This window comes from Aulonocara stuartgranti (assembly GCF_965226115.1).
Source record: "Aulonocara stuartgranti genome assembly, chromosome: 16".
Classification (NCBI taxonomy): Eukaryota; Metazoa; Chordata; class Actinopteri; order Cichliformes; family Cichlidae; genus Aulonocara; species Aulonocara stuartgranti.
Window position 1 is genome coordinate 19,174,359 of NC_138952.1, and position 24,589 is coordinate 19,198,947.

The 24,589-nt window shown below is 41.3% G+C and overlaps 1 protein-coding gene across 2 annotated transcripts in view; it reads left to right on the forward strand.

Moving 5' to 3' along the window:
• The first annotated feature begins 1,564 nt into the window (after positions 1-1,564).
• Positions 1,565-24,589, forward strand: part of bcl9 (BCL9 transcription coactivator) — a 28,690-nt gene continuing 5,665 nt past the window's right edge. Inside the window, exons 1-7 of one of the 2 annotated variants that reach the window (XM_082507830.1) lie at positions 1,565-1,860; positions 3,791-3,957; positions 19,787-20,243; positions 22,888-23,192; positions 23,379-23,486; positions 23,630-23,816; positions 24,432-24,528. In XM_082507830.1, the coding sequence (XP_082363956.1) occupies positions 19,957-20,243; positions 22,888-23,192; positions 23,379-23,486; positions 23,630-23,816; positions 24,432-24,528 (984 nt within the window). In that variant the 5' untranslated portion in view covers positions 1,565-1,860; positions 3,791-3,957; positions 19,787-19,956. Of the gene's footprint in view, positions 1,861-1,883; positions 2,243-3,790; positions 3,958-19,786; positions 20,244-22,887; positions 23,193-23,378; positions 23,487-23,629; positions 23,817-24,431; positions 24,529-24,589 lie in introns of those variants that run through there. The other variant, XM_082507831.1, reaches the window with a different exon arrangement.

Below are 24,589 nucleotides of genomic sequence, written 5' to 3' on the forward strand. Positions count from 1 at the left end.
TGGATGTTCAAATACATTTCCCCAACAGGATGCAGTCAAAGAAAAGATGCATGCATAATTGGAAGTTTAAGATCCATGTTGTTGGTATTTGTGAACTAAAAGGCTTCACTATGTTGATTTAAAAAAAAAAAACCCTGAGTTTCTCCTTTTAATATAAATACAGCTGTTTAATATAAATGCACCCATTCATAAAACAAGATTTTTTATTTTTATTTTTTAACAAATGTAATACTAAACTTCATCAAGGTAAATAGATGATCTAGACTAGTGATGTCTGGGGAAATTGGCTCCACTTACAGTCCACTTTGATCTCTCAGATATTGTAATATAATTAGAAAAATGGTGAAATTTTAACAGTATGTCTCAGTTTTTCTTATATGATAAAGAAGTGCTGCTGTGGTAAACAAAAAGATCTGTTAGCACAACTCTTTGGGCTTAAATTATAAGAAATAAATATGTAAAATTGTAGAAATAGTCCTGGCAGCTCATTGCCCAGACGGTTCTGTAATTATAAAGTGAAAAGGTTTTGTTAATCATCAGACTTTCTCTCTCCCCCTTCTCTCTCGCTCTCTTTTTAACTATGGGCCCACTGTAAAAACCTCAAATTTACTTAGTAGCTAGTGAAAAAGCAAAACTGTTTCGGTCATTTATTTGCATAATAATTACTTTATTACTTTGGTGTAATATGAATGGTGATGGGGAAAGTCTTTATCATTACCAAAAGCTGTAAAACCTATTAAAATACAGTTAAGAGTCTAAAACGCATGCCCTCCCCCACAATTTCCAAAATCATCCACTGGACTAAATTGCAGTCTTTCCCGGCCGATTCTGGCCCCCGGGCCTTATGTTTGACAATCCTCCTCAAGCATATCAGAGACAGAAACACAAAGCTACGAAATTCCTAAAGCCTTAAGTTTTTCTGTTCACATAGGACAGAAGCAACAAGCTCTTGTTAACTTGCACTCCCCCCCCCAAAAAAAAGATGTCTAGACAAAATAGCTGCTGATTGATTTTATATAGATTCGATTAACCGTTTCAGCTGCTGACACCATGTGTCTTTTGTAGGAGGGGTGTATCAACTTTGAATAAAACGAAAACAGAAAGAATGTGCTGTGAAAAAGTTTCAAAAGTTTGATGCTTATCTACCGCGCATGGAAGAGAATTAGGGCCACTGGGGGAAAAGCGGGCACGTCTTTTTTTGTGTTTTCCAGAACTCCGACTTTTTTCCCCTCCGAATTCTGATTTTAGAATAGAATAGAATAGAATAATCTCAGAATCAGAATTCAGACTTTTTTTTCTCAGATTTGCGGAATTAAAGTCAGAATTCTGACTTTTTTCTCAGGATTGTGGAAAAGAAAAAAAAGACGTGCCCGTTTATTTTTTTCCAGTGGCCCTAATCCTCTTCCGTAACTACGCCTACGCTCTTTCATATAGGGAAGTTCGAGGTAACTACTTTTATAGGAGTTTACTCGGCAAAACAATCCCACGTAAACAGTTTAGTGTGTTTTTCCTTCTTCTCTATTTTCAGATGTCTTCTATAGTGTTTGCCATATCACATGGAGATGGACAGTGGTCTCTCTCGGCTGTCCGACAGTAACATTCTCACTGGCACACAGACCTGACCTAGAATTGCTACTTAGAATTCGACTAAACCATCTCGCAGTAACAGGGGGGTGGTGGGAAGCGACGACAGGAAATCTTGACTGGGATGTAATGGAGTAGGACCACTGGAAAGCTCCGGCGAATGGGGGGGAGACATATTCCTATTTTGTAATGTTACCGTGAAAATGTTGTGATTTGATAATTGTGCGGTGTAAATTCGTCGCTCAGGAAAAAGGGGAAATTAAGCTAGCATTCCAGGTGAGTGTTCCCCTTTTCACATCTAGCTGGAAAGTATCGCTACCACGGCTCGCCTCCTGGCAACGGGCACACGCGGGTCCTCCTCCCGGGGACATCTCACTTGGTATCCGTTCTTCTCTGCCTCTGTCCCCGAAGGCTGGCTAGCAAAACCCACGTAGCGTCTGGCCTGGCAGACAGTGAGCACCCTTTGAACCGTAAATGCCGATTTTTCCAGCGCAACAAAAGCGGATTATTCACGATGTTTTCGGCATGGTGTAAAACCCGCGGAGAAATATTGGTTTTTACCCCATTATACTGGAGGACCGCCCGTGCTTCGTGAAAATGAAAAAAGGATACAATGCAGCATGCATGTTTTGCATTCTTCGGGAGCTCCACACCGTTGGTATTGTATTTTCTTCATTTTAAACGTGTTTGGTATGATTTATAAATCCGAAACGAGATTATAGGCCTCGTCTGCTGATTGTGTCGGCCAGCCCTATCATCTGCCGAGCGATTTAATTGTTACATTGTTAACGGAGCGGGCAGAACTTGAAAATGAACGTTTGTCCAAGGCGGGCCTGAGTACTTTCATTAACAAACGAAGCCGTGGGATGAATATATGCGTGGGTTTTTGTGTGCTTGTGGGCGACGTCGTTGTTCTCGCTCTCAGCCGCCGTCCACTGCCTCCCTCTTCGGGGAAGACTTTGTTTGCGCTGGCCGAGGCTCCATGAATGCGAGTGCTGAAGTCCTCCCTTCCCCCCCAGTTCTCTGGCGAAACAGGAACAACTTCTTTTAGGAAAAAGAAAAAAAAGTTCCTGGAGTTTCAAGCGCCATGGAATTACTTTGTCCGCCAAGAGTTGTCCAGTGAGGCGCTGAGATTTCAGGGGGGAGTCTAATCCCTGTAGTTGCTGCGTGCTTTTACGTTTATTTAGCAGTTTTAGGTTTGTGTAGCTTTGTGTATATTTTAAGGACGACTTCCTCGAGTAGGCCTGTTCGTGGGTAACTTGTGGCATTGTGCTGTGCTACCTTTGGAAAAAGAAAACAAAGAGTTAGACATGGTAACGAATGTGATCACTCTTTTACATTTTACTAATCTTGTTTAACTTCAGGGAGGATAAAAAAAATCCACAGGTCCGACAGTGTGGAAATAAAAGCAGAGTAAAAACACAGTCACCACCTGGGAATTTACTGCTGATGAATAAAGTCTTATATTGTTCTCCCTTACCAAGTGATTTCTTTTGCCTCACTGAACATTTTGAAAGCATTCGTCAGGTTGCTAAATGCAATGTTTTTCCCTTGTTTTTTCTTTGTTTTGTTTTTTTTCCCCCTTTTTCCTCAAGAGAAGTCTGCAGCTTTTGCACTTTGTAGCAGTCCTTTCTCAGATCAGATGCTGTTAGTTCCTCTGAGTTAGCAGTGAGGAGGGGGAGGTTCAGAGTCTGAGGACAGTTTTGGAGCATACATACCAGTTGCTGAAACTGAACTGCAGACCTTGCTGGGTCTCTTCAATTGCTAGGCAACACTGCTGTCTGCCATTAATGTGCATCATTGCATAGTCTTGAAGCTGTTTCACATGCATCTTTTTGTTTTTTGTAGAATCACTGCTTCTTTTCATTGGGACTTTGTGTAGTTAAGGATTTACAAAAAAAAATGCATTTTTGTCTTTCCACTGTGCATTTTTGGTGCACAGAAGTGAGGAAGCTCTTAAAAGAGTATCACAGACGCTCTCCTAATCCCTTATGTGCACACAGGTCGATAACTGAAGAATAAATACGTGTCTGGGTTAAAAAACGCGAGCCTACACTGTCACTGTAGCCCCTAATGACCTCAGCTTTGCACTGTTTATGTGTTTGCTACATGTTGGACTTGTGAACACCGGCTACTGAGTGCTTTTTCTTGCCGTTTGCTTGTTTGTGTTTTGCCCGTTGAGCAAAGTCCCTTCCCTCTGTTCCAGGTGTGAATGACTTGTGGCTGTAGGTTGTCGTGAGGTGGCCAGGTTCCTGCACAGCCTCTGTGGCTGACTGGGAGAAGTCGAGTGGAGAGCAGACATCAGTGCCCAGGGGACCTGAAGGCCTGGTTCTCCATATGAGGCCCTGCTGAAAGGGCAGGGGGGCTTCTGAGGTAACCCAACTCAACTCTGGCTCTCTCTTCTTTTATTACACACTTTATCACACAGTTTCTTATACACACACACTCCCCTTGTCCTCTCTAGGGTGACAGAATGCTTGTAAATGGGCTTCCTCGTTGTTTTCATTGCTTAGGAGTAAGTAAAACAAGTAATGGCAGGATTATAAAGCCAGTGTCTGAAGTCACTCCCTGTTTACGATATGGCTAACTGTATTTACAGTGAACAGTTTGTTTTAAGTTTCTGAATTGTCCTTAAAAAAAAATCCTCATTGTGTTAAAATGTAGATAGTGGCCCGATGCTTGTCAGAAATAATGGAAAATCACACATGCTTGAAAGTGTCTGAAATCTACATTTTTCTGCTTACTGTCTGGTAGATGACATGGACTCTGTTATACAGGAGTTGCTGAAAAAGCTAAAACAAAGGGGTGATTTTGGACAATCTGTAGCCGTAAGGCCTTTGTGTTCATTATATGTTGGAATAAGAAGAGCTAGAAGCACGAGGCGCATGTTTTTCAGCTCTGCTTTTTCCACGCTATAATTGCTGTCAAAAACTCACTGGTGCCATAAACTGATAGCTTAACGCTGCTGTGATGTAACCATAACAAGTCAGGCGCGGGCACTTTGCAACGCCGGTCACTATCTCTTGACATTTATCTTTGGAGGTGCCTGCTTTCTGATGATGGAGCCTTGAATTGCGGAGCAGGCAGCCTGTTTGACTGCTGTTGACGCTCAGGGGGTAGCGGCTTGAGGAAAAGGACCTCACCGCCGCAGTGCATTGGACTATCAGCGCAGTGTTTGGTCTCGCTCTCTGATCTGCACATGTTGAGGACACAACACGGTCAGGGCGCTCTTCCTGAGAACGCTGTGCGCACTGTTTATTTATCTGCTATCTAATCTGAAGTGTGTTAACCAAAAACCACAGCGAGGTGAAGGACGCGGGGAAATGGATATTGATGTAAAGCGGCAAAGGATTTATTTTTGCCTCTGAGTATTGGACTCTCATGTTTCTGTGCATTTGTTTGCTTCGTGGGTTTTCTAATTAAAACTCGCAAGCCTTGTGTTGTGTATGACGTGGAGGGATGTGTTGGAGAGGCAGTTTGTCTCTGTGACTGTGTGGCGGGTAAAGGGGGAGGGGGGGGTCCCCTCCCTTGTCGTATAGTGGATTAGACTACCCGACTCAGTGTGTTTTTCTACTGCTTTAAAGGTTTATTTCATCTCTGTAGGACCTTTTTTTTTTATTTGCACTAATGAAAGATCAGTTCATTAAAGACATTCATTCACAGTTCATTAAGAAATTCAGTTAATTTCATGAATGGCTCTCATGGTTGTAGGATGTCCACAAGGAGAAGGGAAAATAAAGTTTGACGTTTAACTTGTATTACTAACATTATTCTGCCCTTAACTTAGCATTGTAAGATTTTGTGTATCTTTTTTTTTTTTTTTTTTAAGTCTAGCAGTGTTAAATTATTACTACAATGCAAGAGACCTGTAATCTAAGTACTTGATATACTGCAGTGTGGCCCTTAAAGGGAATTGAAACACTTCAAAATCACCAAACTCCTATAAAACAGGATTGTCAAGTACTGTGGTGCGTAGTTATATTCATCGTTCCCACCAGAACTGTAGAAATATGATGGTATAATAGGCTAAAATTATGAACTCATAGAATATATTTTTATTTAGTTCAATGGATGTAGAAAGCAATTTTTAACTCCTCAGATTGTAGAGGATTGCTCAAAACCACTAAAATAAGCTTGCCGCTGCAGGATGTTTCTGAGAGTAGGTGTAAGCGGATGAAGGTTAAAAGAAACTTTTGACTTCTTTGGCTATTGATTTGTATTTTGCTGCTGATATTGCCCGTTCACTCCTCTGGCAATTATAATGGACAGTTGATATATTTTCTCTCTCTCTCTTTCAGTAGATATAAATATGGACTTAATGCATTTGATAGGTATCTATGCCTACAGCAACTTTTTTTAATCTCTAGCAACAATGTTTCTCATCCTCGGCATGAAATTGTGAACACAGTTCTTCTACGAGAGTCAGTGTAATTAAAATCAACAATTAGTCGCAATCAGTGGGTTCAGAAGGTGCTATTTGGGGGGGGAAAACGTTCGCTTGTATCGGATTGAGCCAGTTGATGAAATCGGTGATGAAGTTTAGGCAGCGGAATTGGCATTTAGAGAGAGAAAGTGGAAAATGATGATCTTCCTGCTGCAAATTGGGTTACACGGCAGAAGCCAGTTAGAACCAGTAACAATAGGAGGTGAAATGGGATAAAATGGAAGACAATAACAGAGTGAAGATACACAGATAGATTGATGGATGGATAATAACGTGATGGTATTAAAACAATACAAAACTTTTATCCTGTTGTAGAAACATGGACATCAGTGCTTTCAGTGGATAAAATTACACACTTCAAATTTGCAAAATCTCTGAATTCTCAATCTGCTACAAACTGTTGTACAAAAGCGAGCGCATCGGTTGTGTGCGTCCTGTTGATCACAGTTGGTCCATCATAAGAAATATTAAGATTAATTACTATAATAATAAAATATAAGGGGTACGGTTAAGGCCTAAATATGTAAATTCACAACATGGAGCCCGTAGTAATAAGTCTTTTCCGCTTTCCTACCAGCTGCAGCTGAATGTATAAATGTGTTTCTCTAATAGCTGCAGTTTCACATCGTTTTAGTGTAGGAGGTCACGGACTCGTGTGGATGTGTGGTGGGATTGTTGCCCATACAAGATCCTCGGGGATGTGTCTGGCTGAGTCAGAACGTACCAATCAATCTGCTTTCATGTTTTTTTTCGCTGTGATTGACAGTTATGGCACAGACAGGCTGCTTCTTCTACAACGAGGGAAAGGGCGCTCGCAAACAGAGCTGCTTTCAGGTGGAACCTGGGTGGTGGTGGTTGTGGGAGGGGGGTGGGGGGGAGCTCTGTGAACTGCATTTACCTCAACTGTGAGCCACCAAGCAGAGGGCCTTTCTTGCTACAAGGCTGACACTTTTTTTGGGTTAGCCTAGCTTACCATATGACCAGGACTGATTTCACACACTTACTCACAGTGGGGCCGACATTACTTAGTCTGTAATCTGCCAGCTGGCCCAGTACAAAGTCAGAGTGATGTCTTGATTGTGAGATAACGGTGTGGTAAATTCACAGCTAGCAGGTGGTCATCCTGTGTCCTGCTTTCTGCATGTTTCATTCAGGTGGCGTTCTCATCAAAAACACTTAAAGTATTTCAAGAAGTGAGAGACGTTTGACTCTGACTACAACCTGTTGTGTGCCACATCTGTGAAAGTGCAACTTTGGACAACATCCCCACTGTAAAAACGCTGGATAACGTCCAGCGTTTTCATGAGTGAAAAATGGCTTTAACGAATAACAAGGTGGCCACAAGAAGAAAGCATTGTATCGTGATGAAGTTGACTAACTGGGAGTTTTTTATTGTTTCATTTCTTTATCTTTGGTGATCCGATAAGATGCCCAACAGTGTTTGTTTAAACTTTAACACAATTCAGGGAGCTCAGTTTTAATTTGAAATCTCAATTTATTCATCTGCTGTGGTAACTCTTCATCGGTAAGTATTCTTTGACTAAGCGATCACTGTAAATATGAGGAAGATTCTGGTGCTCCAGCCCCTTATTCTCTTTAGTTGAGCTTCTGATAAGTGATAGTTTCAGCGCTTTGTAAAAAAAAATGCACTGTTTTAAATTAGTTTGTGAGAAATAAACAGAGCTTCATAGAGTTAAATGTTGTTTATATGGCTGAAGTGATTAATCTACATAATGCTTGCCAGGAAATTGTTTTGCAACTAAGTTGATATATTGATGTAAAGCAAACATTAATTTAAGTCCATTTTTAAGCAAAAATACCAACTCTACCAAAGTGTAAGCTTCTCAGTTGAAGAATGATGCTTTTTCATTAATGCTTAGTTTTGACTGTTTTCTAACAGTAACGTCAATAGATAATTTATAGTGAAAAATCACAGAGTTGTGCAGGGGTTAGAATAGAATAGAATAGAATAGAATAGCCTTTATTGTCATTGTACAGAGTACAACGAAATTGGAGTGCCACTCCCTTGGTGCAAGTTTCAATAATAAATATAAATGTAAAATATAAAAAGTACAAAAAAAAACAATCGTAAGTACTCAAACAATAGTATGTACAATATATACAGGATAGCAGCATTAATATAATGACAGTAGCTGTGCTGCTTCATACCAGGAAGGTCCTGGGTTCAAACCCATCGGGCATCTGGGCGGTTTGGAGTTCGCATGTTCTCCCTGTGCTTGTGTAGGCTTTTCCTGGGCTCTCCAACTTCCTTCCAAAGTCCAAACACGCACATGTAAGGTTAACTGGTGACTCTAAATTGGCTGTTTGAGTGAAGATTAGTGAAAATGTTTGTCTGTTTCTCTCTCTTTGTTAGCCTTGTGATTAACTGGCGATTTGTCCAGGGTGTAACCTGCTTCTCGCCATATGACAGCTGGGAGAGGCTCCAGCCCCCCTACCAGCCTCATTTGGTTAAGAAGATGGAAAAATTGTAGTTTATACTGGACTTGAGTCTTATGGTCACTGCATTTGAAAAGCTTGCTCAGAATAAAGCCCCCTGCATTAGCGCAGGTATAAGAGGAGAAGAATCCAGAAGAATCAAGCAAATAAATCACAGTTTTCCCCTCCAGGAAGTCTTATCTTTTCAAGCTACTCGAGAATCTTCCTCTGTATAATCTGGGAATCTCTGAGCTCCTTTATTTATATAATTGAAATGTCAGTAAGGGCTGTCACGGCTGTACACTTCTGTATAACCTGGCTGTGTGTATATTAGGTTACAGAAATTAAGAGGTGCAAGAAATAGCCCTCTTCTGCTAGTACTTACACGGCTGCATTTGAATCGAATTGACTCGTTTTTTCGGGTTTTCTGTTAGTGATAGCACCTGGTACCATGTACTCTTTTAGTACTTGCTTGGCTGGGGTTCCAAGTGAGCTGAGTTGATCGGAAAATGTAATGTCAGCAGACTGTGTGCCACCGATTGGTCAGTCAGTGGTGTCATGAGAGTGACTCCTTCCCAAAAATTAAAACTGTCATTTTTGAAATCCAGCATCGAGGAAAGTAGCGGCACAAAAATCACGGCCCGAGTAAAAGCCATAGACTGAGCGGGTATGCTATCGGCTCGACGTCGTTCATTGTTGTATTGTTTGTGCCACATACAAAGGACATCACAGGACATTTGGATGTGTTGCTAAAACAACCCCACGCACATTTAGGTGATACACAGTTGTAGTAGAAAATGAGTCGAGCTGAGTAGGTACCGCGTCCCACCACTTGGGGTGAGGGTAACAGTGATGCATATAAACAAGGGTTCAGACCACACAATGGTCACTGTGTCAGTTTAGATGAATATAGAGTTATGATATCCTGCCTTTTCGTGACTGAGGAACATGGCAGACTACATGGTGCTACCCAGTCAATCATGCTTGCAGTCTTTCCTGATACTTTATGCTTTCTGTGAAAAGAATCCAAACACACTGTGGCAGTTGAAGCAGTATGATACTGGTTGACTAGTGGTCACTTCACAGTTCCACCTAAACTAAAGTGGTAAAATCATTCTTCATCTTCTTTGCCATGCCTGCAGTTGTTCACAGCTGAACTTTTGAGAAAACTCAACAGCTGGCACAGCGCTCTGTACTGATATTGATGAACCACACAGGAAAGACAGAAGTGCCACGAAACACCCAGAAAAATGTCAACATGCTAGTTTTTTTTTTTTTTTTTTTTTTAAATGTATGTATTATGTGAGAAAAATCAACTGCCTATTTTCATCCTGTGTCACCTAGATTGGGCCGTAATTGGGCACAAGAAGATGCATATCGTACCTTCTTAACCCACTAAGAGTCAGACTTTGATTTTAACTAGAATGGACCAAGATCTTTAGATAGATGATTCATGGACTATTCACAATGGAGTAATTTCAATTTGGAGTCACCACTGTTTATATTGTAATCAGATCATTTATAACCAGTAGCAAAAATTAGCTTTTGTTTTGTTGCATATAAACAGTAGTTTCCAAGCAGACAAAATCAGATGTTAGCGCCTTAATTATCTAAATCAGCTAACTTAAAGGTAATCTTTTATTTTTATATTTAGACCGCAACTGTAAGCGCTTTGTTATAGGAGGCAGACAAAGGGGATTTTTCACACGTTGCTGCCTATAATTACAAATGTCATGTGTCTTGGATGTGGCGCAAATTACACACACTGGTCTTATTGTATTATAAGCTCATCGCTTCAGATGGGAATCTCAAGAGACCTTCCAATACAGATGCTGATTTGACATGTATTAGGGCCCTTTACTGAAGATGCACTTCTTTTAGTGCATCTGTATTTGATTTTTTTTTTTTTTAACCCGCTGTCGAGTAATTCGAGCCACCTGCTTGTGGTTGTGAGCAAAGGACTTGAATGTGTTGTTTCTTAATCAGTTTTAGATCATGAATGTGAGGAACAAAACAACTCTAAGCTTCATTCTGAAAATGTATTTTCTTGAGTTATGTTGGCAGTTAAAAAACATCGCCTTAAATGGTTATTGGTGAATAAATCGCATAAAAAGAAACCAGGCAGGATGCTCAGCATGCATCTGATATCAGGATTAAGAAGCATCACCATTAATGTGAAGATTTCATTTTAAGTTAGTTCACCAGGGGCGTGGCTTTTGCATGGCTTTACATATCACTTATTGCTGCGATTCCATGGTTATATGCAGGGACCTAAAGGAAGCTCAGACAGAAATGCACACGAGCATGCTCTGACTCATGGGAACAGCACATGCCATAAACTTGAAGCAGAGTTCTCAGTGGATCTCCGACATTATTAGGACAGCTAAGTACTGCCTCATGTTGGTATTTGTCTGTGCACCAGTATAGTTATGTGCGTGTATATTGCTCTGTGACTGTATATTTAATTAGGCAGGTCTTAGCCAGTGTGTTTAAAATTCCATGGGTATGACACACCAGTGTAAACTGGGGTAATTCAGGGACACAATCTGTCTCATATTCTCTCCAGAGTGCTAATTTTGTTGTACGATAAAAGAACGAAGATAGAACATCTATTATATACTCTTTGTGTGTGTGCGCGTGTGCTTGTGTGTAGTTTCTCTCTTTAGGAAATACCAGGTCAGTAAAGATGCCTGAGCTTTGTTACGTGGTTTGAAAGGTTGCAAAGCCTGTTTCTTGTGGGCGCTGTGGTTTGTAAAATACAGAAAAGAATGTATGGAAAATATTTTGCGTAAGCACGTCTTGAAGTTTTGCATAGTGTGTTGTCATCTTTCCTGCTTAATATTCTTTTAAAAATTTTGATGCAGTTTGATTAATGAAACGTTTTAACTAATAACAAGTTGCTTGCAAGAAAAGCTTGTTGACCGGTGAGGAACGCAAATTTCTTTTCCTCTTTACCTCAGTGGTCTACATGGCTGCTGAAAGGCCTGGCCGTTGGGATTTCCCACAATACTTGTAGTCACAGGGAGACGTCCTCCCAGCATGAGCAAGGTTGGAATGTGGCCCGAGTGTGGGAGCGACTGTGCGGATGAAGGAAGGGGAGTCACGGACCAGAGAGCAGGGGAAGGGAGGAAAGAAGGGGTCTGCACAGAGGGCAGCAGAGTTTGTCCTAACTGAGTGCTGTTCCTGTGTTAATTCATATCTGAGATAGAAATGAGAGAAATCATTATTTAGAGAGGAAAAATGCGTATGTGTCTTACTGTTTACTGCTCATATTTGCTGCAGTGACTGCTGATTCCAGGAGTGCTCTTGCATTAATTAGCAGTTCTACTGGAGGTCTTCATGGGTTTAAAATTTTGATCCTAAAGGGATCCAGAGGGGATCTGAAAAAATTCATACGCAGTCTTAAATGGACCTTAAGATAATTGGACTAGATCTGAAATGCAGTTGACCTGAACAGACCCAAAGAGAGACCACCAGCAGTTAATTGGCAGGATGATGCACCATCAGCTAACAAGCAGACTTAAAGAGAGGCAGTTAAATTTTTTTTCTTCCCTCTTTTCTTTGCTGGAGTTTTCTTTTGCCTCAATCACTTTGTACTCTGCAGTGTAACACAATGTATTTTGATGTCACAGCTGAAAGCAAATCTACTGGGATACATGTACATTTTAATTGTGGAGTTTGCATGTCGTCCTTGTGACTGCATGGGTTGACTGCAAGGCTACGACCTTCTTAAAAAATGGACAGATTGGTGAACGTAATCATTCAGACATCCAACCCAGAATTAAACTCCTTAGGTCCAGAATAAGGTCTCTCATATTATGGTATGTCATGAGTTAGTATGGCTTACTATGCTAAGATGTGCTAGTCATGAAGTAGAATTAATAGAAGGGTGACCAGCTTCTAGGCATAATGGTTAAGAACTGGACCCACAGGCATCGATGTTCACAAGCTCACTTCCAGCTCTGGTCGTCTTTCTGCTTTCTCCTGCTAACAGAGTATACTTCAGTAGAAATCTCAGCTACAGTTTGACCTGATTGGTTTGATCCAAATGGACATCGAAGGGTTTTACAACCAGTTTTATTCTTGTATAAATGTTTTCAGTGTGATTTATTGTTCCAAGTCTTATCTGGGATCCAAAAGTTGTGCAGTCTTTGATGTTTCATCTATAAAGTCCAAGATGTGCTGTATTTTATAAGTGAGAAATATTGTCGGATTCTTTTTACCTTGATACCTTTTAAAAATCTTACTGTCAGGTTTTGATACTAGCAACCCCCTTAATTTGCACTTCTTGTCATAGGAGTACAGGCACGTTCTTGCCAGTTATCCCGTTGTCTTTGTCTCGTATTGAGCACAAAGGTGTGTGTGTGTTTGTTTTGTGTGAGCAAGGCACAGTCACTTAGCCAGGGATGCAGAGACAGAGGGCAGATGGAAAGAGATGGAAGTGCGGGGTGAAGTGTGTGAGACGGAGATCAGAGCAGGCCAGAGTGCTGAGTGCCAGTCCTGCTGCCGGAGCTGGCCACTACACATGGCACCATTCCCAGGCTACGCCAGCAGATGTGCCACTAGTGAGTCAGCGTGTGTGTGTGTGTGTTTGCCTACTTGCACTCGACTGGGAGACAGACACCCACCCGCACTCTCTGTGAAGACAATGGCTTGTGTAATGACTACCGTATCACACCCCTTTCCCATCCTCCTGTTTTCGTTGCCACTTCCATCACTGTGATGGATACGGTGAGGCTTCTGTCACCACGATATGATATGACACAGTGTGACATTACACACATGTCGCCTCCCAGGGGATGGTGGGCCTGGTCTGCAGACCAGAGGAGAATGTGTTGTGGATGGTTTGAATTGGGAAAGCTGTTATGCAGGACCAGTAGGAAAGCTAATATTGGAAGTAATGGAGGGAGCTGAGGAAAAAAGGAGAAAGATGGAGGTGTGTAAATATTGGACTCTGGGAGCAGTCAACAATTTGGAAAATACAGAAGACTTTAAGTTTCTTGTAACAACTTGATTTCAGTTGAAAGGAAGCCTGGTCATACTTGTGCGTGCGTCCTTGAGCCTCTCACAGTGCATGCATAATGTCAAATGTTAGTCTAGTGGCGTCACAGCTCTATCTTTAGTGACATTCAGGATTCTTTGCATTCTGTGTTCGCTAAGTGTAAATAATGAGCACAACGCAGGGTGTGGCATGCTGGCAGAGTCCTTTCAGGAAGTCACCTGAACAGGTGAGCATGCAGGTGTTTCCTACACTGTGGTATTGTTAATGTCCAACAGATATCTTTATCTTACTTTCATTTTTTTTCTTACTGTTTTTTTTTTTTGTCTCACTTCTTCAAGACAGAAAGTAGCTGTAATGTTTGTGCAGGTTGTGCTGTTTATTACCTGAGCTAAAGCTGCATATCAACATCATCGTCATCATTTTAGATTTGCATTAAACTTTACATAAACTAAAATGCTAGTATTTTAGCGGTGGCAGCTTCATAATGAAGTAGAATTGCAAATGACAAGTTTAATGTATAAATAATAAAACTCATTGTCCTTGAGTTCAACAGATTGGCAAGTTTTGCTTGCTGTAACTCAGTATTTCTGTTTAAGTGACATTACAGCCACTATTCTTACTTTGTGGCCCTGCTGTCTTACTACTCACTACATACTCATGCTTAGAGTATGTAGTGGCAGTATGTAGGGGCAGGAATAGCTCAGTAGGTAGAGTGGTGACCCCATGATCGGAAGGTCGGGGGTTCAACTCCACTGAACGGCTACCCTGAGGTACCCCTGAGCAAGGTACCGTCCCTACACACTGCTCCCTGGGCGCTGCATTGGTGGCTGCCCACTGCTTCACTGGGTGAATGGGTTAAATGCAGAGGAACTATTTCCCTATGGGGACTAACACTTACACATTATTATTATTATTAAACTCAATTCATATCACAAATGGAGCAAACAGATATAGAAGATTTACCTGTCCTTCAAGAAGCTAAGATGCAATTTAAGGTATAGTACAGCGCATGTAGATTGGAAAACCATAAAAAAAATAACTAAAGCAAAAAGTAATATAGTCAGTGAGAGCAGCCATCATAAATTTTATAGTCCAGTCTAACATTTCAAGCCCATGTTGATAAACACACAGTAGCAGTATCTGACACAGACACCACTGTGTTATGCTTTGTTCCCATTATACACACACAGTACACTGACAAAGTTAAAGGACTGACTCAGAGAGATTTTGTAAAAGTACAGAAATTCAGTGCTGCTATCCTGTAATCACCACCTGTGGCTTACTTTGACAAAGGGGTGATCGTGGCTCAAGAGTTGCCAGCTCGTCTTGTAATCGGAAGGTTGTCGGTTCGAGCCCCAGCTCTGACAGTCTTGGTCGTTGTGTCCTTGGGCAAGACACTTCACCCGTTGCCTACTGGTGGTGGTCAGATGGCCCAGTGGTGCCAGTGTCCGGCAGCCTCGCTTCTGTCAGTGCGCCCCAGGGCAGCTGTGGCTATAATGTAGCTTGCCATCACCAGTGTGTGAATGGGTGAATGACTGAATGTAGTGTAAAACGCTTTGGGGTCCATAGGGACTAAGTAAAGCGCTATACAAATACAAGCCATTTACCAAAGTTATCCAGATTTTCACTACATATTTAACTCCAAAGGGAAGAAATCAAACATCGTTTGAACATTTGGAAGGTTTAAAATGTGTTTTCATTAGAAAAGGGCATATTTTGGCATAAGGCACATCCTTATTTCACCACTCTGTCAGATTAAAAAAAAAAATCATTTTGTTGCATATAAGCTTTTATTCATGTGACCATTTCACTAAATTGAAGTGTGTGTGTATAAGCTATTGTGATGAGATGTAGAGCGTTGTTTTTTTAAATTTTGTTTTATTTTTCCTGCTCTGAGTTGGCTGCTGCTTTTTCAGATTGTACAGTTGGTTGCTGATGGCCATGTGTTTTGTATATTCTTACAGAAAACTGTGAGAAGAGGTGGAAATAATGCTTTTTGATATTTCCCCTAAACAAATAATGGGCAAAAGCAATTCTTGAGATGGAGGGTGAACAGACGGAGAGTGGGTAGGGAAGCTAGAGTGAGAAAGAGGGAGCAATACTCCATTGTGACTGAACTGCAAAATGGGATTTGCATAAATAAGGCTGAAACATCAGCAGGCCCTTTTACAGCCACCAGCAGGGCTGAGATGAGGGAAGAGGGATGGCGTGTGTGTGTGTGTGTGTGTGTTGTTTTTTTTCTTTTTTTTAAATAAATCTTTGTTGTGTTTAAAATTTTCAGCCAGTGGACTATGTTGACAGCAACATAGTTCTTTTCTTCTCGCTGATCCCACACCTTACCAGCGGAGTATACCAGTAGATACTGCATTGCTATAAAGCCTCCCACTCCCCTTCAGAGGAATTTGGGTGACGTAGATTGGAAGGGTCTACTCTCTAAGCAGGCAGCATACAATGACTGTTACATAAGCATGAAAATAAAATAGTCCTCCAGTGCCACCCGCATCGGAAAGCCCAAATCTAATTGAATTGAACTATTTTCTGCCCCCTTCATATTTATATCACAGGCAAAAAGCTCATTTTTGGAGCGTCATTATGCTGTTTTCCCATTAACTTGCATGAACTGCATCTCCTCGTGTTTGCCGTGATAGACAGTTCAGCATCTTTATTGGAGGTGGAGGAAGTGAATTCTCTGTGATTACCTCTATGATGCTTTCTTGTTTAAATGTGTGTGTGTGAGACATGCTGGAACGTACACACCTGATGTGTGTGTGTGTGTGTGTGTCCGTGTATTCCTTATGACAATCATGTCAGCAAGCTTTCCAATTAGTGTCTTGTTAGCGTGCGATTGGAAAGAACAGATGATTGACAGTTCCTGCTGTTTGCTTCAATGTACGCGCACAGACTTGCATCACACGCATATGCTTGTTATTGGGGTCTAGATTTAGATGAAGCCCCTCCAGGCTTTACATGCAAGTTGGAGTTGAATGAATTAGAAGACTGGTTCTTTGATATATTATAAACTATATCTACTAATGCAAACGAAATATATATATTTTAAGTGATTTTATTTTATTTTATTTTTTCTTGCTCTTCTCTCAAGGCTCTCCTCCTTTTGTATTGCTCCATAGTGAAGGAGTCAGTCAAGGCCAACTACTGCCTGATCCCACCAGGTCCGAACATTTTTAACTTGCGCTGGACACCTTCTCCTAAAGGGTTCACTGAGCTTTAAGCAAAGTGCTTGTGATGGTTGAAAAGAGTTTAGTATACATCCCTCAGCACCTTGTGAAGAGGGAATAGAGGAGCCTAAATTTCCCTAGCTGGCAATCATGCCCAGTTTGTGCAAAGTAAATGGTGTTTTTAAATGTCAGTCAGCTTTTTTTTTTTCTGATGTTTATTGCTCTTTTTAATGTACAAATGAAATGGTACACCCTCTAAAAGTCCTAGTTGTTACTGGTGTCCTAAACATTTTACCTGTTTAAAAACACCAACAATCACAATCAGATGCCACTTTAGGAGTAGCCTTTATTAATATCTCATTAGGTTTTGTAGTGTACATTTAAATTTTTTAGGAGCAGGAAGGTTCATCCAATTAGATTTCTCTTGGAGACAGACGTTAAATTCAGTTTACATTGTTAAAGTGAAGGGGAACCCTGAGCATGTTTTTGTGGCCGGTACACAGTAGCCGATAGCATCTGATATAGTGTCATCGTTAGACTCCGCTCTAGCACAAGCTCCAATTATAGAAACAAGACGTTAACAGCAGAACCTGTTTTCTGCGTGCCTGTTCAGCTGGTAGTGTGTAATTATTCAGACACAAAGTTTAACTGAACTTTTATATGGGGACTGTCGCGTTAACAGAAGCTCTTGTTTCTGATTTATGCTGTATATCACAGCTGCAGAATTACACGTGCTTCAATATAAAATGCGTAAAAGAAGTTGCCTTTCGTTACATTTTTAATAATGAGCCTAGCATTTCTCTGAAGTGTCTCCACTACAGTATTTTTTTTTACATTTAAAGGTTAATCTAGTCAGTTTAATTTGGTTCTACAAGCCGCCTCTGTTTCTGTTGAGAAGCCAGCGTCTGCCTGTGTGCAGTAATCTGTGCTCCTGACTGCTGTAAATCACTTCTTCTTCTGTGACCAGTGAGAGATGAGTGTTGCTGCTGTAGCAGGAGTCGGTGTATTTGTCTGCTTCCCAGTGCTGCCACCATCCCCCCATACAAGTAGAAAAGGGGGCGACACAACCCCCAAACACCATTCCACCTCCCTCTCCCCAGGGGGACTCTGGAGCCAGTTACAATGCTGAGTGTTTTGGAAGAGCTCCTAAATATTTTCAGGATGACAATGTAATCTCACTGACTGGGCTGCTCTCTTGAACAGGATTCTCGTGCAGTTCTCGCTCTCACTCACCAACACACACAAAAGACAGTGATTGGTGTGAGTCACAGTACCAGCTCGACAGCTCTACCACATGTGCCAAAGATAAAGAAAGTATCAATGACTAACCTAACTGGTGTTTTTAAATTGTAAAATCATTATATGTAAATCAACAGATTTCTTTTTTCCAGATAAATATTGGTGCTCTCTGGTGGACAAACTAAGCAGTGGTGGCAGCGTTTGGGCTGTGACTTAGTTTTTATCAGTTACTATTGAACCAGACTCCATATCAGCTTATAGTGGAGCATTTATATTATCAAGCACCTTGAGATGATTGATCTTGCATATTGATGATGTATAAATTGAATCAAACTATAGAGTTAGTGGAGGGGAAGACTGATGTTTTGTGTCTGCTGTTTTTTTATAGTCTTTGTTCTGTCAGCTGTTTAAATTGGTCAGTTGTTTTAACTAACACATGTTGAACAATGAGGATTGAAATTATGTACGTACTTCCAGAGTTCACTACAGATTTAGACTGTATTTGTGAGGGGTGTTTGTAGGAACACCCATGAGCTTCCAAAGACAGTGTATGCACAATTTCTTAAACAAATTATTAGATTATTTATTTTGTAACTTTTTCCTGCAAATACAATTGTGAAGTACTTGGTGATTATTACCGGAGCATTATAATCCGCCGTCTCTGTAATGAGTCTCTTATCCTTCACCGTTTTGGACTGCAGCTGGATGTGGTAGACTTTGTCTGCTCTGAAGCACTCGATACAGACGCATGAACCGGTTCTCCCCCAGTCGGTAGACCTTGAGGACACAGCAGATCTGTAGAGTTGAAGAAGATTATCATTACCAGCTGCAGTCTAAGGGCTCCAAGGCGCTTCTGCGGTGGTATTGCAGACAGACAGCTTTGTGGATGGCTGTATACATGTTGTAGCTGTTTACTGTCACTAGGGGGCGACGCCACAAACAACTGATCTGTAGGCTACTTTTACTTGCTTGTGCTATTGTTGGTCCATCACTTGTGGACAAAAGCAGGTTTATAACTTGCAAATTGCTTAAGTGAAACCAAGTGTTCAAAATAAAGAAAAGCGTCCACTGCAGCTTCTCATGCTGCTCCTGTTTGTGGCCCACTCTTCAAGCCGTCAGGGTTCAGGTTATGCATACACTCATCCACGTCGAGCTATGTGCTTTTGTTGTTGTTGTTTTTTTTTTGAGGACTTTTGACGTTGGAGTTGGTTGCCTACGGAGAGCCTCTCTGCAGACAAATACCTATGCAAACAGACACAACGTCTCTACCATAAATTAAGTATAAGACGGCGCATGTAATGTGTCCATTTGCAGGATGCGATAATCTTGGAAAGCAGCTGAATGATGTTGAAAGCTGTCATAGTAGAGACCAGGCTGTTGATCTGCTGGCAAGCGGGTTAGCAGTGTCTGAATTTTAAAAATGAAAGCAAAGGGTATTGTCCATTCGTTGCGGATGGCATCATTCTCTCAGATGGATATGGAATAAAGCTAAAGCCAGTCTCTAAATGTATTTGGGCGGGTCTTAACATACCTGGGCGGCCTGCCCATATAAAGTCTGTGTGTGAAGCACTGAGTGTGTTGAGGGCGAAAAAAAAAAAAGCACTATAAGCAGACATTTCAGACACTGGGGGAAAAACAAACATGCTGAGGTTACAATTAACAATGACTGAAGTCTGTGTAAGTCGTCAGGTAATGAATTTGACCTACGATTTTCTTACTGAATAATGTCAGAATTACTTTATTAAGCCCTGTTTTGCCCAAAGCAACTTTAAAAGAGGGGGGGAAATAACAAAGATTGATAATAAGAAGACTTTGGGTAGAGTGTCACTTTGAACTCTCTTGAGACGGCGTCTACCTTTTCCAGTTTTGTTAACAGTCCTTTTTCTCCTTCTTTTCTCTCAACAGTGTGCCCAAGGGCCGTTGAAAGCCCCCTTGGGGGAATTTCATAAATACACACTGAACAAGAACAAGAGAAGCCTTCTGGACTATTGTTATTTTTTTCCACACTTTTCCCACACACACACATACACTTACACACATACACGCACACCCACACAGACAAGGACGTAGAGAGAATGTTGGAGGTCCAAGAGGAGAGGCCAGCGGCGGCAGGTACAGCAGCGACACATTTCAGCAAGAGGGAACGAGGAAAGAAAGAGAGAGAAGAGGCCAAGGACGGTCGGGGAAACCTGTCGAACATTGGGAATCCTGTTCCTGGCTCCAGGAACGTGCGTGCAAAAGCGCCGCTCACACACACAGGCAGTCCTCACCAGCTCATCACTCCACCCTGTTCTGTAGTCTTGGGAGCTCCATCAATGAACTCCAATAGGCTAAAGAACTCCCCGTCCACCAACACACAAAGGTGAGTGGATTCATACAATGTGACAACCTGTGGATATTGCCCTGCGATACTTCCTTTCTAATAATGATCAGCTATTTTGTGGGTGTAACTGAAATCTAGGTTATACTGGCTATATATTAAAGCTATGGATTAAAATAATGTTTAATCCAGACTGTTTATGATGGACAGCAAAGCATTTTTAACTGCATGAAAATCTTTGGAAGTACATGGAAATAAAACTTTTTAAAGGGTTGTTTGAAAAACTACTACCCTTTTTTTTTCTCCTTTTTTTTTGTTAAGACAACCTTCCTAGACAGTTTGGTGGACTATTAATGATGACTAAACCACTTAAGCTTGTTATTTAGCTTCAATAACATGTAATCAAACTTTACTGAGGAAACATCTGTCCACGGCAATTCTTTTTTTTTTTTTACGTAATTGGAAAAAAAGAAGAAGAAAAAAAGCCAAGGTCTTTAACAACAGTTAAGAACAAGGGGCAAATTGAAAAGCTCTGCCTGTTTTTCCAGCTTAGATTTAGTTGAAATAAGAAATATTAACTTTAAAAATCAGCAAGACCGAGGCCACATTAAGGCGGCCTTTTTGCTCATATGTACTGTACTTTCTAGAGAGCTGTTGTTCTAGTATTTGAATGTAAGAAATAAACATATTCCTGCTGTCAGATCTGTTTACGCTGCTTACAATCAGCATGTCGTTTAAACCCTTATAGCCATCAAGAATGGGGCAGCTCTTTTCCTAATTGATGCATGTGGGCACAGAGTTCAGTTCAATTTCAGTTCACTTCTGGTTTATTTAAAGACCCTACAGTACTCAGAAAACTCCAACGATTAGATGATCCGGTATGAGCAAGCATGTTGTGACAGTGGGAAAGAAAAACTCCTTTTGAACAGGAAGAAACCTTTGGTAGAACCAGGCTACACGAGGCACAACTGTCTGCCACAACTATTTGAGGGAATGAAGGCAAAGTGAAGAGAAAAACGGGAGCACAGGGAGACAGGACAGTTATTTCTTTTTCTATTCCAGCTCCTAAACCTGGTAGGAAGACCTAGTTTAAAATGGTGTCTCTTCTCTAGTTTGGCTAGAAAAGCTAGCCATAGTTAGAAATTACTCTTAAGTAATCTTTTTGCATGGACATCATTTACTTTTCTGTAGCAGCAGGCAGAAAATGCGTTTGGATAGCTGTTAACACAGAAACTAGGCCCTATCTAGACTCTTTTGGCTGATTACTTTAACTTAATTACCTCTGTCTGCTTGCGCTTCACCAGTGGCTGTGGCTTAATGATTGTAATGTTACTTTTTCCTACACACTCGACAGACGGAGTCACTCAGTCCCTGCAAGGACCCTGAGGCACACACGTTACCTACAGGGCTTTCTTCTTAAAGAGGAAGGCTCGGCCGTTTATAAAGTCATCTCACTTGCACATCTAAAATTAAAAAACAAAAAAGTAAAATAAAATAAAAACAATAAATAAAATAAAGCTAACATGTTATCCTTATGCTTTTTAAGGTTATTACTACTCTGGTATTTTCATTTCTCTTTACTGAATTGAACTTACTCTCTTGATGTCTTTAATTGTAGCGGTATTTTGAAGTGAGGCTTGTAAGCAAGTATGTCTACACGATACCTGATAAATCTATAAGAGTTGCATGTTGGCAAGGTCAAGAAGGTGGTACAAACCTGAACAATTTGCTTTACCTGTATGGTGTGGAAATTAGGTGTTGGTCAGGTGTAATGCTAATGTAAAATCATTTTTTGTGAATTATTAGTTTAAGGTTTTGATGCGTGATCCAGAGCTCTTCCAGGGTCAGGGAGTACACTGGGCTTGGAAGTTTTCCCTGCTGACTCATGGTTCTGGAGCCTCTGGAAATGACTGCACGGACTGCCAAACTTATGGCTTTGCCTTCTTGTTCTGCTGGCTGTGTGTCTCTCTACATACGTACAGTGTGCAGAGCTGTGGCTGAACCTTTTGGACATGTTGGCATATGTTATGCTACTTGTACGTGTGTGTGTGTGTGTGTGTGTGTGTGTGTGTGTGTGTGTGTGTGTGTGTGTGTATATGAGGAAGAAAGAAAGATATTAGGGTGTGGTATGGAAGTTCTCTGCCAGTTGGATGTTTCCTGCTTGCCTGAACTGAACTGCTCTCAGAGCCGGTTAGCAGCAGTCATTTGTAGGTGCCCTGTCTCTTTGCAGATGAGATCTGTGTGCACTGAATTCCCCATACCGGTAACTTAATCTTGCGTTCACAGGCATCTATGCCAACTGTTGGTTGTCAAACTGATGCTGTGTTTAGCAGTTGCAAGTTGTTTTTTTTTTTTGGGGAGGACTAAAAGAACACAAAGTTCACATTTTCCTTTGGTTTTCTCTCTGCCACCCCTCTTGGGTACCATATCGGAGGGGAAAAAGGCACATGTTATGACTAGGTGTCGTGGGATTAAAGACCCTATGGATGGCAAGGTGCCTCCGCATTTATCTGTGATTTACCTGGTTCATTCTTGATTCCAGAAAATGATTATTAGATAAGCCTGCTAAAATGCCCCTGGCCTTTTGTTGTATCCAAAATATCTGATGTTTTTCACAGATTTCAAGGCAAAGTAGCTGTTTTAGTTCATGGCGTAAATGTATCCTTATCTATTCATTGTTTTTCAGCCCTAAACCTAAGACGGAGGCCATGGTACGATCACCTCCTGTCGTGTCTCCCTCCACTGCCGCCCAGAGTGACTCTAAAATGCCCAATCAGGGCAAACCAGGGAGTACGGGCAGCCAATCACAGCCCTCACCCTGTGACCCCAAGACCAAAGGGGCTCAAAATGTTGCAGGTGGAGTGGGGCTTAAAAACGGCCAGAGCCTAAGCTCCGGCCCAAGCTCCAAGGTGAAATCCAAAAGGAGCATGAACAACTCTGCAGAGTCATCCGAACAACCAGAGAGTGGTACGCCTACCAGTGAGGAAACAGGTAAGAATCACCATAGCCAGTACAGTATTATCAAATCATCTGCTGTGTTGTTTGCTAATACTACACACTCTGCCAAGAGAATACAAATTGGACATCTTGAAAGATGTACTTTGCAGTCCCTCATTGCCAGTCACACTGATAAACCTAAGGCCACTGATGGCTTTGTGTGTGCGTGTGTGTGTACAGATAGTAGCAGGGCGAAGAGGATATGTGTTACGGAGAGGAGGGCGCCGTACAGTGGAGCTGACTGGTACTCTGGGGGAGAAAGTGACGAAGATAACAGAGGATTCTTCAGTAAGTGTGTTAACATGTGCATTCAAGCATATATAATATTCCCTCCATTAATCAACTTGACTTGACAGCGGTTTTCAGTAGAACTACATTTCCCATAAATCTGTGCTTAAAGTCGTGGGTGATACCCTGTTCTCTCCCTGCAGACTCAAACTCCAGCGATGTGAATCCCCAGGACACTGTCACACATTCTACCTCCAATGCCGGACTCAGTCGCTCCTCAACGCCCTCCCACAATACACTGGGAGGCCAAGTCTCCACAACAGAGCCTGCTAGTGGCCAGAAACAAGGCTCAAAATTTGTTTATGTCTTCAGCACAGGGATAGCTAACAAGTAAGGAAGCCAGAAGTTACCTTTTCTATTACTTCGTATTTGTCATATATTTTTTGGCTTAGAAATAGAATATTCCTGTTTAATTGTTGGTGTTCACAGTTGGTTTATCTAGCCAAGTTTTAAATATTAATGAGTTTATAGAAAGTAAAACATTTTTTCTTTTACATAATAAAAACCTACATCTGCAGCAACACGATTAAAATAGAATTGCTAACAGTGATATTTTCATTGAGTGTATCTTTGTGCTTCTGTCATCAGTGACTGTTAAAGCTGTTTGTATATGTGGGACTAAGGTACTTGGCTTCCTCGCCTGTCCTTCACCCAGCTTTTTCAATTATAGCCTAAATATTTTGTGTGTATCTGCACAAGCACGTGTGTTTTTCAGTGGGAGTACATGCTTTGCTTAGATTACCACTCTCTTTTGGGAGTTGGAGATCAAATATGTGGATGCCCAATAGAAGGTGTGCACGTGTAATACTTTTCTTAGTCTGCTGACCTTGGCATTACCTTCATGGTCGCATCTAAGACTCATTCATGTGGCTCACTGTCTCACACACTCACACTCACTATTGTGTCTGATGACTGATATCTAACCGTCTGCCTCCTTGTCCTCAGGGCAGCTGAAGAGGTTATTAGTGGCCGTATAGAAAACATCATTGTCTTCCACATTACAAACATCTCCAACAACAGGGATATAGCTCACCTCCTCTTGGTAAATACTCATTTCATAGTAAATAAATACTAACATATATACATGGCATATGAAATTTTAT